The 14,146-nt window shown below is 55.6% G+C and overlaps 1 protein-coding gene across 1 annotated transcript in view; it reads left to right on the forward strand.

Moving 5' to 3' along the window:
• The window catches only part of CDC42BPB (CDC42 binding protein kinase beta), a 111,943-nt gene that overhangs the window by 87,482 nt on the left and 10,315 nt on the right, over positions 1 to 14,146 (forward strand). Inside the window, exons 21-30 of the mRNA XM_068540145.1 lie at positions 11 to 90; positions 3,653 to 3,742; positions 4,041 to 4,118; positions 6,267 to 6,372; positions 7,032 to 7,168; positions 7,726 to 7,865; positions 9,081 to 9,162; positions 10,369 to 10,585; positions 10,713 to 10,775; positions 11,761 to 12,357. Coding sequence (XP_068396246.1) covers positions 11 to 90; positions 3,653 to 3,742; positions 4,041 to 4,118; positions 6,267 to 6,372; positions 7,032 to 7,168; positions 7,726 to 7,865; positions 9,081 to 9,162; positions 10,369 to 10,585; positions 10,713 to 10,775; positions 11,761 to 12,357 — 1,590 coding nt within the window. The remainder of the gene's footprint in view (positions 1 to 10; positions 91 to 3,652; positions 3,743 to 4,040; positions 4,119 to 6,266; positions 6,373 to 7,031; positions 7,169 to 7,725; positions 7,866 to 9,080; positions 9,163 to 10,368; positions 10,586 to 10,712; positions 10,776 to 11,760; positions 12,358 to 14,146) is intronic.

A 14,146-nucleotide genomic window follows, 5' to 3' on the forward strand; every position in this document is an offset into this window, starting at 1 on the left:
GTTCTTACAGGACTCAAACTTCCAGATTTTCAGGATTCTATTTTTGAGTACTTCAACACTGCACCTCTTGCGCACGATCTGACGTTTAGAGTAAGTAATTATTTTTTTAAAGTGACAGATGAATTGATGATAAGTTAGACATCGCTTAACTGTGATTTGACTACCTACGGGGCCGCAAACCCACAGTACGTTGGCCCCTGGCAGTTTAGCTCAGCTGTGCCGACCCTGCAGTTGACCAGGGGCTAAACGTGTACGGTTGGAAGCAGTTAGGGTGTTTGAGACGTTCACAGAGAGGCCCCTCAAGTTAGGTGGAGGGTTCAGAGAGTGCTTGGCATCTTCCGGGAGGAAGTCCACACCGGTCTCTGCCTGTGTGCTGAATGTTTCAGGCAGTTTTTAAACCACAAGTTCTCACGCTGAAGAATGAGCCGGTCGTGTTCCCGTTTCAGTACGGTGCAGCCTCGCCGGGGCGGAGGTGGGTGGCTTGGAAGAACAGTCCGGCCCGGGCCCCTGTTGCGGTCCTGGTGCTAGAGTTCATCGCCTCTGCTCAGGGAGACCCGACCCGCGCAGGAGGAACCCAGAGCAGCCCCTCCAGCTTGGGGAGCGGCTGCTGGTCTGAGTGGATCCCGCTTCCCTCCTCTTCCGTGGCGCATTCTTCACATCACTCCGTGGAGGCAGGACGGTCTCTGCAAAACTGCAGGGATGGGCCCTTCCCAGCAGCCCCTTGAAGCAAGCCGCAACGGGAAACTAGTGAAGGGAAATCTCATTAATGGGACTTCTGATGTGTTTGCCGTTGCTTTTGTTTTCTAACTTTTTATTAGAAAATTTTAAACCTGCAGGAAAGTTGAAAGAATAGTACAGTGAACATACGTATCTCTCACCTGGCATGTTGCTGCACTTGCTTTCTCCCCCTCTCTCTCCACATGCACATGGACCTTTCTCCCCCGGAGCTATTTGAGCGTGGGTTGCAGGCATCATGACCCCTAATACACTCAATACTCCAGCGTTACTTTCCTGAGTTGAAGACGTTCCCCTGCGTATCCACAGCGCCGTCACCGCGCGGGGACGGTTTGCACTGATGCCGCAGCGCACAGCTGCCTTCCCTCCTGCTCAGGAGCCAGAGCTCGTGTCTCTTTGGTCTCCTTTAATCTGGAGCCGTGCCCCTGTCTCCCCCACCCCCACACTTTGTTTTTTATAGCATTGATATTTTTGTAGCGTCCAGACCAGTTGTCTTGTAGAAGGCCCTCCACTCTTCCTCTTGATTAGATGTGGGCTGAACGTCTTGATGTGAACTCTGCGCGGGAGGTGGTGTGTTCTCCCCATGAGCGGAGGCCCGTTTGCTCAGCGCTGGGGACGCTAAGCTTCTTGACCCTTCGGTGGAGGTGGTGTCTGCCAGACCCCGCCCTGGGAAGGGCCCCGGGAGCAGTCAGCGGTCACCGTGGGTTAGCGGACGACCGTGATCCTTGCCTAGATCAGTTGTTAGAAAATCCAGGCGGATCTGTTGCCCCCACCATTCTGGGCACACACCTGTTTACATTCACCTGTCAGGAGGGTTGTTTTTTTTCTTTTTTTAAACCAGTGACATCTTATTGTTATTTATTTATTTATTTATTCATGGCTGTGTTGGGTCTTCGTTTCTGTGTGAGGACTTTCTCCAGTTGCGGCGAGCGGGGGCCACTCTTCATCGCGGTGCGCGGGCCTCTCACTATCGCGGCCTCTCTTGTTGCGGAGCACAGGCTCCAGACGCGCAGGCTCAGTAGTTGTGGCTCACGGGCCCAGTTGCTCCGCGGCATGTGGGATCTTCCCAGACCAGGGCTCGAACCCGTGTCCCCTGCATTGGCAGGCAGATTCTCAACCACTGCGCCACCAGAGAAGCCCCCAAGAGGGTTTTTTGGGGCTTCCCTGGTGGCGCAGTGGTTGAGAATCTGCCTGCCAATGCAGGGAGGGGGGTGGCGGGCAGGACAGCAGGGGCTTTTCTGTAAAACTAGTGGACAGAGTAGCAATCCATATGGCGGCAGGTGGTTTCTGGCTCGGGCCTTCCATCTCCGTGGGCGGCCGGCGGAGCGGTTTCAGTGGCGGCGGAGGTTATGATCTCTGAACCTTATCCTGTGTAGCCAGCACTCCTGCCATTTTCATGCTTTAGTCCCTCACTAGCCTGTGATTTAAGTAGGAAGGACATTTACTGATGGAAAGAAGAAAATCCTTGGTCAGAGTCTGAGTGTGCTAGGAGGGTTTCCAGACATGAGAAACGTCTGATTGAAGCTTCTCTTCTGCTTTCCCCATACTAAGCTTGCTGTTCATACTAGAAATGTTTGCCGCAATGAGTGAATCAGTGTATTTTCACACAAGTTTTTATTGGGTGGGAATGATGGTTTTGTTCCTCTCGTCTGTCGCAACCGAGGACTCTGTCTCCTCCTCCTCATCCTCTCTGCCAGCCTCTTGGGAAGAAGGAAGTCACTGCCGGCGCCGCTCCCCGCACCCTCACTCACGTCAGCACAGCGGCACTGGATGTGCACCTCTCCTCCTCCTTCATTTGCATCCTTTTGATTAATTAACCAACTAAATGAAACTAGTGGGGCTGTTACACGGCTAAAATTAAATTACTTAATGTTCTTTTGCCCTTCATTTATCTAAAGATGGAACTGTAACTCATTTAACATATCTTATTTATGGGAGAAACTTGCTTATATTTGTAGCTAATTGATCTAGCCTTTCCCTTGTGAGTTTGCTTACAAATTCAAATATTGGAGTACACAGTTGTGCATGTGTTTTTGGTGTATGTGCTGCCTTCCCATCTGAATTTGGCTGCTTAGACAGCAGCCTAATTAATTCCAGCCATTGGAAAGTGTTTCTCTGATTTGGTTCAATGGGATTTCGATTCGGAGCACAAGATAACAGCTGTATACTGCTCTTGTAGGCACCTACCCAGCTACTTCTGTGTCACATTTATGAAGCTTTGTAAACTGTGTATGTGCATCTGTGTGAATCGTAATTGCTGGTGATGAGGAAACGTTAGAATCAGGAACACTCATGAATGTGAAGTCATTTTTAGGTGGTTTTAGAATGCAGCTTGAGCTTCAAATTGTGGAAGTAAATTGGGAATCTTGAGTTATCAGAACAGAACATTGCTTCCCTGTGTCATAAAGCTTCCAGGGAAATTCCTACTTCTGGTCACAGGTCCATAGACCTTTTTTGACGTTAGTATTTTTTCTCGATCCCTGAGTTGAGGTTATGGAGCACGTGGCTACTTGATCTTAGGGCTCCTGGGTGCAGAGTAAAATCACTGCTGAGTGACCTCAGAGGGTTGGCAGCTCCCGTTCCTGCCCTTAAATGGCTGGGGCCGGAGGATGGGGGGGTCCGGGCTGCAGTTGGAGGGTGAGGCCTTTGGCGATCGTCGTGACTTGTCCGAGGCCACCCTCCCACGCGGTCGCCACCCCAGCCTTAGAACGCCGGGGGCAGAGGCCGCAGAGAAGGTAGGACAGCTGTGAGTGAGGTGGGGTCCGTGGCGGGACGTCCCAGGACTAAGGACCGGTGCTGGGACCTTAGGTCCCCAGTGAAATGCACTTGTTAAATAAAGAACATGTAGTTAAGAGTCTGAATTCTGCAGAATAAGCTCTGTTATTCCCACACTATTTCTCTGCCTTTGTTTTCACAGACCAGCTCAACGAGTGAGCAAGAAACACAAGCTCCAAAGCCAGAGGCGTCCCCACCAGTCTCTGTGGCCGCAAGCACAGAACAGCAGGAGGTGAGAGTATTGCCCTGTTGACGCCCCGAGAGCCCTGGGGTCTGCCCCCTGCCCCCACGTCCACGCGCCTCGCGGGCCCTCGAACAGAAGCTGCCCTGGTGCCTCACAGCTTGTCACTCCAAGCCCGGCTTGTGTTTGAGAATTACTGTCAGTGCGTCAGCCAGATGAGGGCTGCTTTGACAGGTGTCTCAACAATGTAGTAAATTAAAATGCAGGACTGTTCATTATTAATCAGTTCTGCTGTGTAAGAGGCGTGCTGAGCTATGACAGTGCTCACCTGTCCACGCTTGTCCCCCAGGACGTGGCTCGGGCCCCTCAGAGGCCACCCACCGTGCCGCTGCCCACCACACAGACCCTCGCTCTGACGGGACCAAAGGTAGGAGGGACCTTGCTCTTCCCCGGGGGACCTTCTCAGATTTAGACAACTTTTGTGTAAATAAGATGAACTTAGTATTTTCACGTACACGGTAATGTTTTGTTCTGAGTAGTGTGTAATCCAGAAAGCATCAGGACCCTGTGTTTTCTATACTTCTTTTTTTTTTTTTTTAATATATTTAATTAATTAATTTGTTTATTTTTGGCTGCGTTGGGTCTTCGTTGCTGCGCACGGGCTTCTCTCTAGTTGCAGCGAGCGGGGGCTACTCTTCCTTGGAGTGCACGGGCTTCGCATTGTGGTGGCTTCTCGTTGCAGAGCATGGGCTCTACGTTCACGGGCTTCAGTAGTTGTGACACGCGGGCTCAGTAGTCGTGGCTCGCGGGCTCTAGAGCGCAGGCTCAGTAGTTGTGGCGCATGGGCTTAGTTGTTCCGCAGCATGTGGGATCTTCCCGGACCAGGGCTCGAACCCATGTCCCCTACGTTGGCAGGCAGATTCTTAACCACTGCGCCACCAGGGAAGCCCCCAGACTCATGGTTAATTTTTATCTTTAAATCTTTGATCCATCTGGAGCTTATTTTGGATTGAGGAAGGAATTAGGAATCCATATTTATTTTATTATAAATGACTAGTTGGTTGTTCCAGCACCTTTTATTAAATTAACCCTGCCAACTTTATTATATGTCTTTTTTTTTTTTTTTTGGCTGCGTTGGGTCTGCGTTGCTTCATGTGGGCTTTCTCTAGTTGCGGGAGCGGGGGCTACTCTTCGTTGTGGTGCGCGGGCTTCTCATTGCGGTGGCTTCTCTTGTTGCGGAGCACGGGCTCTAGGCACGTGGGCTTCAGTAGTTGTAGCATATGGGCTCAGTAGTTGTGGTTCTCGGGCACTAGAGCGCAGGCGCAGTAGTTGTGGCGCACGGGCTTAGTTGCTCCGCGGCATGTGGGATCCTCCCGGACCAGGGCTCGAACCCGTGTCCCCTGCATTGGCAGGCGGATTCCTAACCACTGCGCCACCAGGGAAGCCTGGCAGGCGGACTCTTAACCGCGGCGCCACCAGCTGAAGCCCCCTGTGTTTTCTTGATTAAACCAATGAGACATGAATGCATTTTAATGGGCTGACTTCAGAGTCTAACCTCCCCGGCCCTCTGTCTTCACCCCCAGACCGCGTTTCCTCGTCCCCTGGTAACCACTGTGTGCTCAGTGTCCATTAAGTCCCTTCTCCACATTTGTTCCCATTCATCTGGCTGCACTTTGAGCCTCAGAGAACCACGTGGTCTATGGGAGGCACTTCTTCCTCAGCGTGAATGGAATTCTGCTCAGTGTGCAGCTTCGTTACTTGTCTTTTTCGTAAATGTATTTTGAAGAGCTGTGCCGTCAGTACGCACGGGTTCAGCGTAGGTCATGGCTTCGAGGTGTGACAAGGCCCTGGTTTCAAGCTTAGCAGGTGTCTGGCCTTACGTACTAGATGTTTTCTTTTCTTTAATGTAGACACGGTCTTTTTTAAGCCTTCAGTCACAGGCAGCCATGCCAGCTAGAGACAGGGGGCTTGATTTTGTTTGAGACCAGCTAACGGCTTGGCTTTTGGAGTACGATTCTCGTGGAGTCAGGGGTCAGACCGCTCTCTGGATTTTGTGTTGGTCACTCCCTTGCTTCCTGCACACGGCTCCGCGTCTTCACGGGCCCCTGAAAGGAATCCTTTCATTTGCCGTGTTAGGCTTCACGGACGCTGGCTGGGCTTCTCACTCCATTGTCCGTGGCGTCCTGTGTCTGTTCTCCCGACAAGGAGCACTGCGTCTTTCCAGACTCCTGCTGGGAGGAACAAGCTGCTGCGTGTGGCAGCCCACTCCAGAACATGGCCCAGGCCAGCCCCAGAGCCTCTGGCAGCCAAGGGGCTCGGGTCACCGCGGCGCCCCAGCCCGACCAGCCTCGCTGGTGTGGGCAGCGAGGGTCTTCACTGAAGGCCGCACGTGTGGACTCATTTTCTGGCTCAGGCTCCGTGCGTGGGGTCACGCCGGGAACCGCGCACGTCGTGGTGAAAGCGTGTGGCTCAGCTTTTCCAGGGCGCGCTCCAGTTGTTGGAAGGCTTGGTTACAAGCAGGCATGTCCCCGGTCCCCACCGCCCGTGTCTCACCACCTTGACCTTCTTCCTGCAGCCGAAAGCGCACCAGTTCAGCATCAAGTCCTTCTCCAGCCCCACGCAGTGCAGCCACTGCACCTCCCTGATGGTGGGGCTGATCCGCCAGGGCTATGCCTGCGAGGGTGAGTGCGGCCTGCGAGCCGAGAGGGGCCGGGCGTGGGAGTCACGGTGAAGGCCGGCGAGGCCAAGGGCCGCCTAGCCGTGAGGGGCCCAGGGCACATGCTCCTTCTCTGGCTTTACAAGAGCTCGGTGCAGGTCTCTGAGTTGAGATCATGCTGCAGTGGACAGCGCGCTGCTCTGGGGCGACCAGGGTGTCTGTTGGTCCTTGTTTGTTACAAAACGTAGCATCCACGTCCCGTCCACGTCCATTCTCCAAGATGAGGAAGAGCGGAGAGTAAGAAGAACTCTACGATCTTCCACTGTCAGGTCATTTAGAGATGAGCACCACAGTCTGGTCTCTCTCCTGCTGGTTTGTCACTGTGAGCATCTTAGGCCTCTGTGTTGTGCTCTCACCCTGGGCTGGGGCTGGGCGGTCACGCGTGGCCAGCCGAGGTCCCGCGGTGAGAAGTGGGACGAGCCTGGGGCCGGAGCCCCCGAGCACAGGCGCCAGCCCCCCCAGCGAGTGCTAGCGAGCGTGTGGAAAAGTTGCTCGATGCCAGCCTACCCTGAGCGTTTGTGGGAACTGCTCTAAAAACTGTTTCCTTCTTGGGGTGCCACGCACGTCTGAGGCAACTGCTGCTTTGGGGGCGCAGGTCTGACAGTGTGTCCTGTGCTTTCGCAGTGTGCTCATTTGCCTGCCACGTGTCTTGCAAGGACAGCGCTCCCCAGGTGTGCCCCATACCCCCCGAGCAGTCCAAGCGGCCTCTTGGTGTGGACGTACAGAGAGGCATAGGAACGGCCTACAAGGGCTACGTGAAGGTAGGACGTTCCCCCCCGCTGCCTGCCCAGGCAGGCGACCCAGCCTGGTGACCCACAGCCATGCCCAGCTGCCCTGGAAATCGGTCCCTTTGCTGCATGAAGCGACCCACATGCCGGTCCTGGGAGCCCTCCCCTCCTGGGGTCCTGAGGACCCCCCCAGAAACACAGCATCAGCCGGGGCCTCTCGTCCCCACCTCCTGGGCTGATGCGCTTAAGGTTTCAAAGCCAAGTGCCATTTGAAGGCGCTGTGCCCGGCCCAGCATTCCACGATGCTCCACGTCTGCTGTGAACACACCCATTCGTTGAGCTGTCTGCACTGTCCCCTGCGTCACCTTCTGTCGTGGGCAGAGCCCCTCCCCAGCACTGCCCGAGTCATCCTGGGCCCAGACGCAGCTCTGCCGCCGGCCTGGGCTGGCCGTGCGGCAGCTAGGAGGGCACCACCGCACAGCAGCCGCCTCCACGAAGTCTCCCGGGCCTGCCACCGCCACTTCCCGCTGCCCGGACCTGTTGCGGCCGGCACCCCTGGCCCAGAGGAACATGGTTACTTTGATCCGCAGGTCCCCAAGCCGAGCGGGGTGAAGAAGGGGTGGCAGCGGGCCTACGCGGTCGTCTGTGACTGCAAGCTCTTTCTGTACGATCTGCCCGAGGGCAGGTCCACCCAGCCTGGCGTCGTGGCCAGCCAAGTCCTGGACCTCAGGTCAGTGTGGCGCAGTCTATCCTCGTTCTAGGAGGTTTACTTGACTTACATATCTGAGAATGAGAGTTTGTTGCTTGGTAGCCTTTAACCCCATTTCTACCTTCACGCCCTTAATTATTGGGCAGCTCCAAAAACAGGTGCCTGCTAGAAACTTTCCTGCTGTGAATGTTTTTGCCCTGAAAGATTTGCCAAATAGGCATCTAATAAGAAAAATACATACCCAAGAACAAGTAGAAAAGATCCCAGAGACACACTGCACAGCCTGAGGTAGTCTGTGCTCTTGTCTTCGTGAGCCCTTGTCTTCATGTGGCCACAGCGTTTGCTGAGTGGCACCGTCTCTTAGGGCTTCCATCTCTAGTCAGATGCCTTCCTGCCATCAACATACAAAAAGGCACAGCACCCTTCCCTCCCCACCTCTCTGTGGTTCACTCTCTGAAATGGACATAATAGCAACGTCATGAGGTACGAGGGTTGTTGGGAAGATGAAGCAAGTGAATAGACAGGGTGTGCTTAGCTCAGAGCCTGGCGGGCGGAGCTATTGTTGCTGCTGCCACGTCCTCTCCTCACAAGGTGGAGCGCCCGTCCCTCTGTCACCACCCCCAGTGCCACACAGTATGGCACCTGTCCGGGGCTAGGGCCTGGCCTGGAGCTTCATTCTCCGGCATTGGTATTCGGGGGACCCATGGGGCAGGGGTGAACAGCTGGGCACCTGTGATTTGGAAACGTCCCCGGGTGATCTTGCTCACCCCTCGCTGCACACAGGTGTGCCCCTGGCCCAGCAGTGACGAGACCACTGGCAGGTGTCCCGAGGCGTAGCGCTGCTCGTAGCCTAGGGTTTAGAGCGAACTGGAGGTGATTCCATGGTTATCTCAGCACATTTTATTCCCGTTTATAGCCAGGTACAGGCCAAAGCAAAGATGTGGTATGTTTGTACTTGTGGAACAGTCTGGCACAGTATAGAACAGTGTGACTCAGGAAGGTGGTTTTATTCTCAATCATCCCTAATCATTGAAACGCATGCAAGATTCTCGTCTTTTGTTTGTTGGCTTTGTCATTATAAGCGTTTTCTTATCCTGGTGGAGGCAAGGAGCCTCCCTTGTATTCTAGAAAATAGTCCCCAAAGTATCCTTTCTCATAATGTTCCTAAAGGGTGGAGGACAGGGTCCTGTGTGTGTGTCTCTTTTCCGATATTCTGAGTGTGTTATTTCTTACCAGAGATGAAGAGTTCTCTGTGAGCTCAGTCCTGGCTTCAGACGTCATACACGCTTCACGCCGAGATATTCCGTGTATATTCAGGGTATGTTTTCTTTTCCAATTTTTTAGAGACGTTTCATTAACAATAAAACGTCCGTAGGGGGACTTCCCTGGCGGTCCAGTGGTTAAGACTCCGCAGTTCCCCTGCAGGGGGCACGGGTTCAATCTCTGGTTGGGGAACTAAGATCCCGAATGCCACGTGGTGCGGCCAAAAAAAAAAAGAAAAAATCCATGTGGTTAAAATAAAAGGACTGTTGTGAGCATTTCCTTGTCCTGTAGCAAGGGGCTCGCGCACATCCAGAGCGGACCTTCCATTTCTCCAGATTCCTTCACACCTGTCGATGTGTCCTGTGTCCCCCGTCCCCCTCCCCGTACTGGGTAACAGACCCTCTCTGCACACGGCAGAGCCCTGTCTCCCCAACGTCAGGCCCTCCCACTCCGTCCTCCCTCCTCGGTCTGTGTCCCGGCTGCTCCAGTCCAGTGCACTAGGTGCTGGAGGCCGACACGCGGTTGGCTATAGATGAAACGGACCCTTCAGCCTCCCTCCTGAGGACTTGTTGGCCATTAACTGGAGCAAAGCCAGGGAAAAATCAGTAGACATTGCTTATCAGCGGTCTTGTTGGCTGAGTTGGAGTGCCCCCTGCTGAGCTAGTGTTAGATGCTGTGGCGTCAGGAAGCTTCTAGAAGATTGTGGATCCCCCTCCACTGGGAATTGTTGTAAGTACAGAGAAATTTGGTTGACCACAAAACCAAGTCTATGGATCACTTTCTGTTAAATCACATCTCTTGAGAAACTGTCTCTGTATACAATACAGAAAATTCCCATCATTGTGTGCCTAAAGGATGATTTGTAGCAACTAAGGCTGTCCCGTGCCCTGGTAAGTGTTTGGGGAGCGCCCACAGGGAAGTTGTTTGTTTGAGATCCTGTTGCCCCTTGACGTGTTCTGAGAGTGTGTTTCTCAGCTGTGATCAGAGCCTTCAAGAAGGCGGCTCTCGAGTGAACAGTGAACTGCAGTTCTGGCCAGAGCCGAGTCACCTGAGCTCTGGCGAGGCCGGGCTGCGGGCGCCGTGTGAGAGCCGGGCTGTCGCGGCCCGCGGGCGGCTGGACCAGGACCCCGGCGGCCCGCCCACGGAGGCGAGCTCTCCGGCAGCAGCCCCCGCCCTCACCCCTGCAGGCCGCGTGGCGTCGGTTCGGTGTGTCCGGTTGTCTTACGGCTCTTCTCTGTCTGTTTTGTTTTCCGTCGTGAAGGTGACGGCCTCTCTCTTAGGTACACCTTCTAAGACCAGCTCGCTGCTCATTCTGACGGAAAATGAGAACGAGAAGAGGAAGTGGGTGGGGATCCTGGAAGGCCTGCAGGCCATCCTGCACAAGAACCGCCTGAGGAACCTGGTGGTGCACGTCCCGCAGGAGGCCTACGACAGCTCGCTGCCCCTCATCAAGGCCGTCCTCGCGGCCGCCATCCTGGGTGCGTTTCTCCACGTCCCGGCCGCGTGCGGGCTCAGCGGTGTGGCCCGTTTGAGCTGGTAGTTTCCCCGCCGCTTTGGAAGCAGACGGCCCGCGCGCCGGTACTGACCGCTTTACGTTGTTCGCAGACGGGGACAGGATCGCCGTCGGCCTCGAGGAAGGGCTCTACGTCATAGAGGTGACCCGGGACGGTGAGTGAGCCGGGCGCTCGGGCTGCCTGCTTAGCGCCACGCGCGCGGGGTCGGCGGTGGCAACGTGTCGGGTTAAGACGGATTCCCTGGGTGAGAGGAGTAAGTCACTGCGTCAGAGAGCTTTATAAAGAAAGGGAAAGGCCAGCGGCTGAGGAGAAGGATGCGCCACAGATAGGACAGATGGCCAGTAACTTTCTGCCTCGTGTCCGCCAGCCCCGAAGGCTGTGGGCGGGTCCAGTAAAACGGCAGAGACCAGCCTCGAGGGCTGGTGGTGAGCTGACTGCCGTGTATATTAGGCCCTTCAGGGAGAGGACTGAGCAGGGAGTCGGGGCAGGGAGAGCTTCCCAGGAGGAGAAATGCTTCCTTAATTCCTGGGTGCACCGAGGCCTTACCAAAACTCTCCTTCCTTTGCTTCAAATTTTGACCTTTCATTCTTCCCAGAAGAAAAAGCAAAAGTACCCCCAAGTCTCCCCGCTTCACCGCCCTGGGCCCAGCTCTGGGCGCCTCCCCCAAGGAATAGGGAGTTGCCCCGAGGTGGCGGTGGTCCCTTCCTGACGAGCCTGGGGTCCCGGCACGGTTGGAAGAAGGGTGAACACACGTGGTCTTGGGATGGTGGCTGCTGCCGCGGGCTGTTTGTCCCTCGGGGTCCAGACCCCCGGCTCTCGCTCAGAGCCCGCGTGGAGGCCCTGCCCCAGTTAGGGTATCGAGGGTCCTGGGTTGGTCTGGGGGCCCAGTGAGCGGGTGGGAGCCTTCAGCGAGTTTCTCCAAGGATCCAGTGAGGTTTTTTTGTTTTCCAAACGTGGTTCCTGGGTTCAGGGATGAGCTGGAAGGGCGTCCAGATCCCCCCACGCAGGGCCTCACTGCCCTTGGCACCTCCCAGCCAGGGCCCTGGCACCAGGGGTGTGTGTGAGATGACGAGGAGGGGGCGCTCCGGGTGGGGCGCGAGTGGAGGCCCTGGCCTCACGCTGTCGCGCCCGTCCTGCAGTGATCGTCCGCGTGGCCGACTACAAGAAAGTGTACCAGATCGAGCTTGCCCCCAGAGAGAGAGTCGCCGTCCTCCTCTGCGGCCGGAACCACCACGTCCACCTGTGTCCATGGTCCTCCTTCGACGGCGTGGAGAGCAGCGTGGACATCAAGCTTCCGGAGACAAAAGGCTGCCAGCTCATGGCGACCGGGACGCTGAAGAAGAGCAGCCCCACCTGCCTGTTCGTGGCGGTGAAGCGGCTGGTCCTTTGCTATGAGATCCAGAGAACTAAGCCTTTCCACAGGAAGTTCAGCGAGCTTGTGGCCCCTGGCAATGTACAGTGGATGGCCGTGGTCAAGGACAAGCTCTGTGTTGGCTACCCTTCCGGGTTCTCTCTGTTGAGCACCCAGGGAGATGGGCAGGCTCTAAACCTGGTAAATCCCAATGACCCCTCGCTTACGTTCCTCTCACAACAGTCTTTTGATGCCCTTTGTGCTGTGGAGCTCAAAAGTGAGGAGTACCTGCTTTGCTTCAGCCACATGGGACTGTACGTGGACCCACAAGGTCGGAGGTCACGCACGCAGGAGCTCATGTGGCCTGCGGCGCCCGTTGCCTGTAGTATGTATATGTTTTCTGTTGCCATACCCCGTTGCCGCTGTCGCATTGCCGGTCAGCATGTGTCCTATTTGCTTTGGTTTGTCCTCTAGCTCCCTCAGCTGAGTAGTCGGGAGAGGCGGGCTCCGCAGCTTGCTGCGGGGGGCAGGGCGGTCCCACTGCCACACCCCGGGCCCGTTGGAGTGGGCTTGCCCTCCTCTCCCACGGGCCCTGCGGGGGCCCCTCAGCCCGGGAGCCCGACGGAGACGGCTGGCCTCCCTGGGGGAAGGCGAGGCCAAGGGAAGACAGGACCTGCACTGTTTTACGTTTTACAAGATGTTCTTCATGATGATGTATAAACTTACACGGTGATGAAAACAAGCTAAAGGTTTCCAGTGACCAGAAAATACCCAGTTTTGATATCCGGGTCAGAGTTCCTCTTGGGACAGATATTGTTCCGAGGGGTAGGAGCTGTTCTGGAGAACAGTTGTTGCTTAATCGGCTCAGTTAAGTGTCCTTCTGCGTGGATGACAGCACTGGGCGTGAGGCCCTGGAGTCCGCACTCCACGGGGGGCACTTCCTGCTGGGCCTGCTGTCTGAGCACTTTCTAAAGACCCTAAACCTCAAATTCTACCCACTCGATATAGAGAATAGCAGGTGGGCTGCGTCATGACGCCTGAGGGCCAGAGGGACGAGGAGTAAGTAGGCAGCCACAGGGCACACGTTGGTTTCAAGCTGGCGGGGCTGGGGTCGTGGGGGTGGGAGGTGGGAGTTCGGTTTTTCCTTAATTACCTGAAGGTACAGTCTTGTGGCTGCCTCGTTGCCGGCTTCGGCAAGCTGGCAGAACAGCCAAGGCGCTGGGACCAGGAGCCCGGCCCGTGAGGGGAGCTGCCGGCCTTCAGCCGGCGGAGGCTCGCTGGACGTGTCCCGGCCTTGTTAGCCGTTGGCCAGGGCCTGGGGTGCGGTGCGGGCAGCCAGAGCCGGCAGGAAGGGCCGCGGCCTGGCCCTGGCGCTTCTCCTCCTGGTCTCTCCCTGCCGCACCCACTCGTCTTCATGGGCGGCCAGTGCAGGAATGGCCTCAAGACCACCCAGTAACGTCTGACAGGATGCAGGTCACTGAGTGCCGTGTTCTGTAATCTTGATCGTGAGTGACCTGGCAGGGACGCCCGAGCTTCCTGCGTTCTCCTCTGATTCCAGCTCTCTCTCCACCTTTGTGCTCTCTTGTTTCACCTCCATGCACAGTACAGATGCCAAGTCAGTTTTAGAGCTGGCAAAAAGTAATTCAGTAACTTTCAGGATGGAGAACTAAAAGTGTTGCCTGCTTGTCCCAAGCCCCATCCGAGCATGCATGTGTTCTCGCCCCCCTCTCCTGTTACTCGGGGGGCGGGGGGGGGCGTTAATCGGTCCCATCCTACCGAGGAGGACCCTGAGGGCCACGAGGGGAGGTGATCTGCACAAACCACACAGCAGAGGCTGGCTTCAGACTCAGATCTGTCAGACTTCACGGCCCATGTTCTTTCCACAGATTTAACTTTTTAGTTTAAATTTTTCTTTAGACTGGACATCTCAGTTTATCACTTTATCAGTAAGTCGTATGCACAGATCTCTCCTGGCTCCCTGCAGATGAAGCCCCACATGCTCACAAGTAAGAAGAGCTGCCCCAGAAGCCCCCATGTGGGGGAAGGTCCTCTGAGTTACTTCAGGGCCCTCTGATTTCTCTGACCATCTTTTTCGCATGTGGCACTCAAAAAGAAGGCCTCATGGTTTGTCTGAGATGTCACTTCTGGGACAGTTTGGTGACTGGTTCCAGCAT

This window comes from Eschrichtius robustus, chromosome 1 (assembly GCF_028021215.1).
Source record: "Eschrichtius robustus isolate mEscRob2 chromosome 1, mEscRob2.pri, whole genome shotgun sequence".
NCBI lineage: Eukaryota > Metazoa > Chordata > Mammalia > Artiodactyla > Eschrichtiidae > Eschrichtius > Eschrichtius robustus.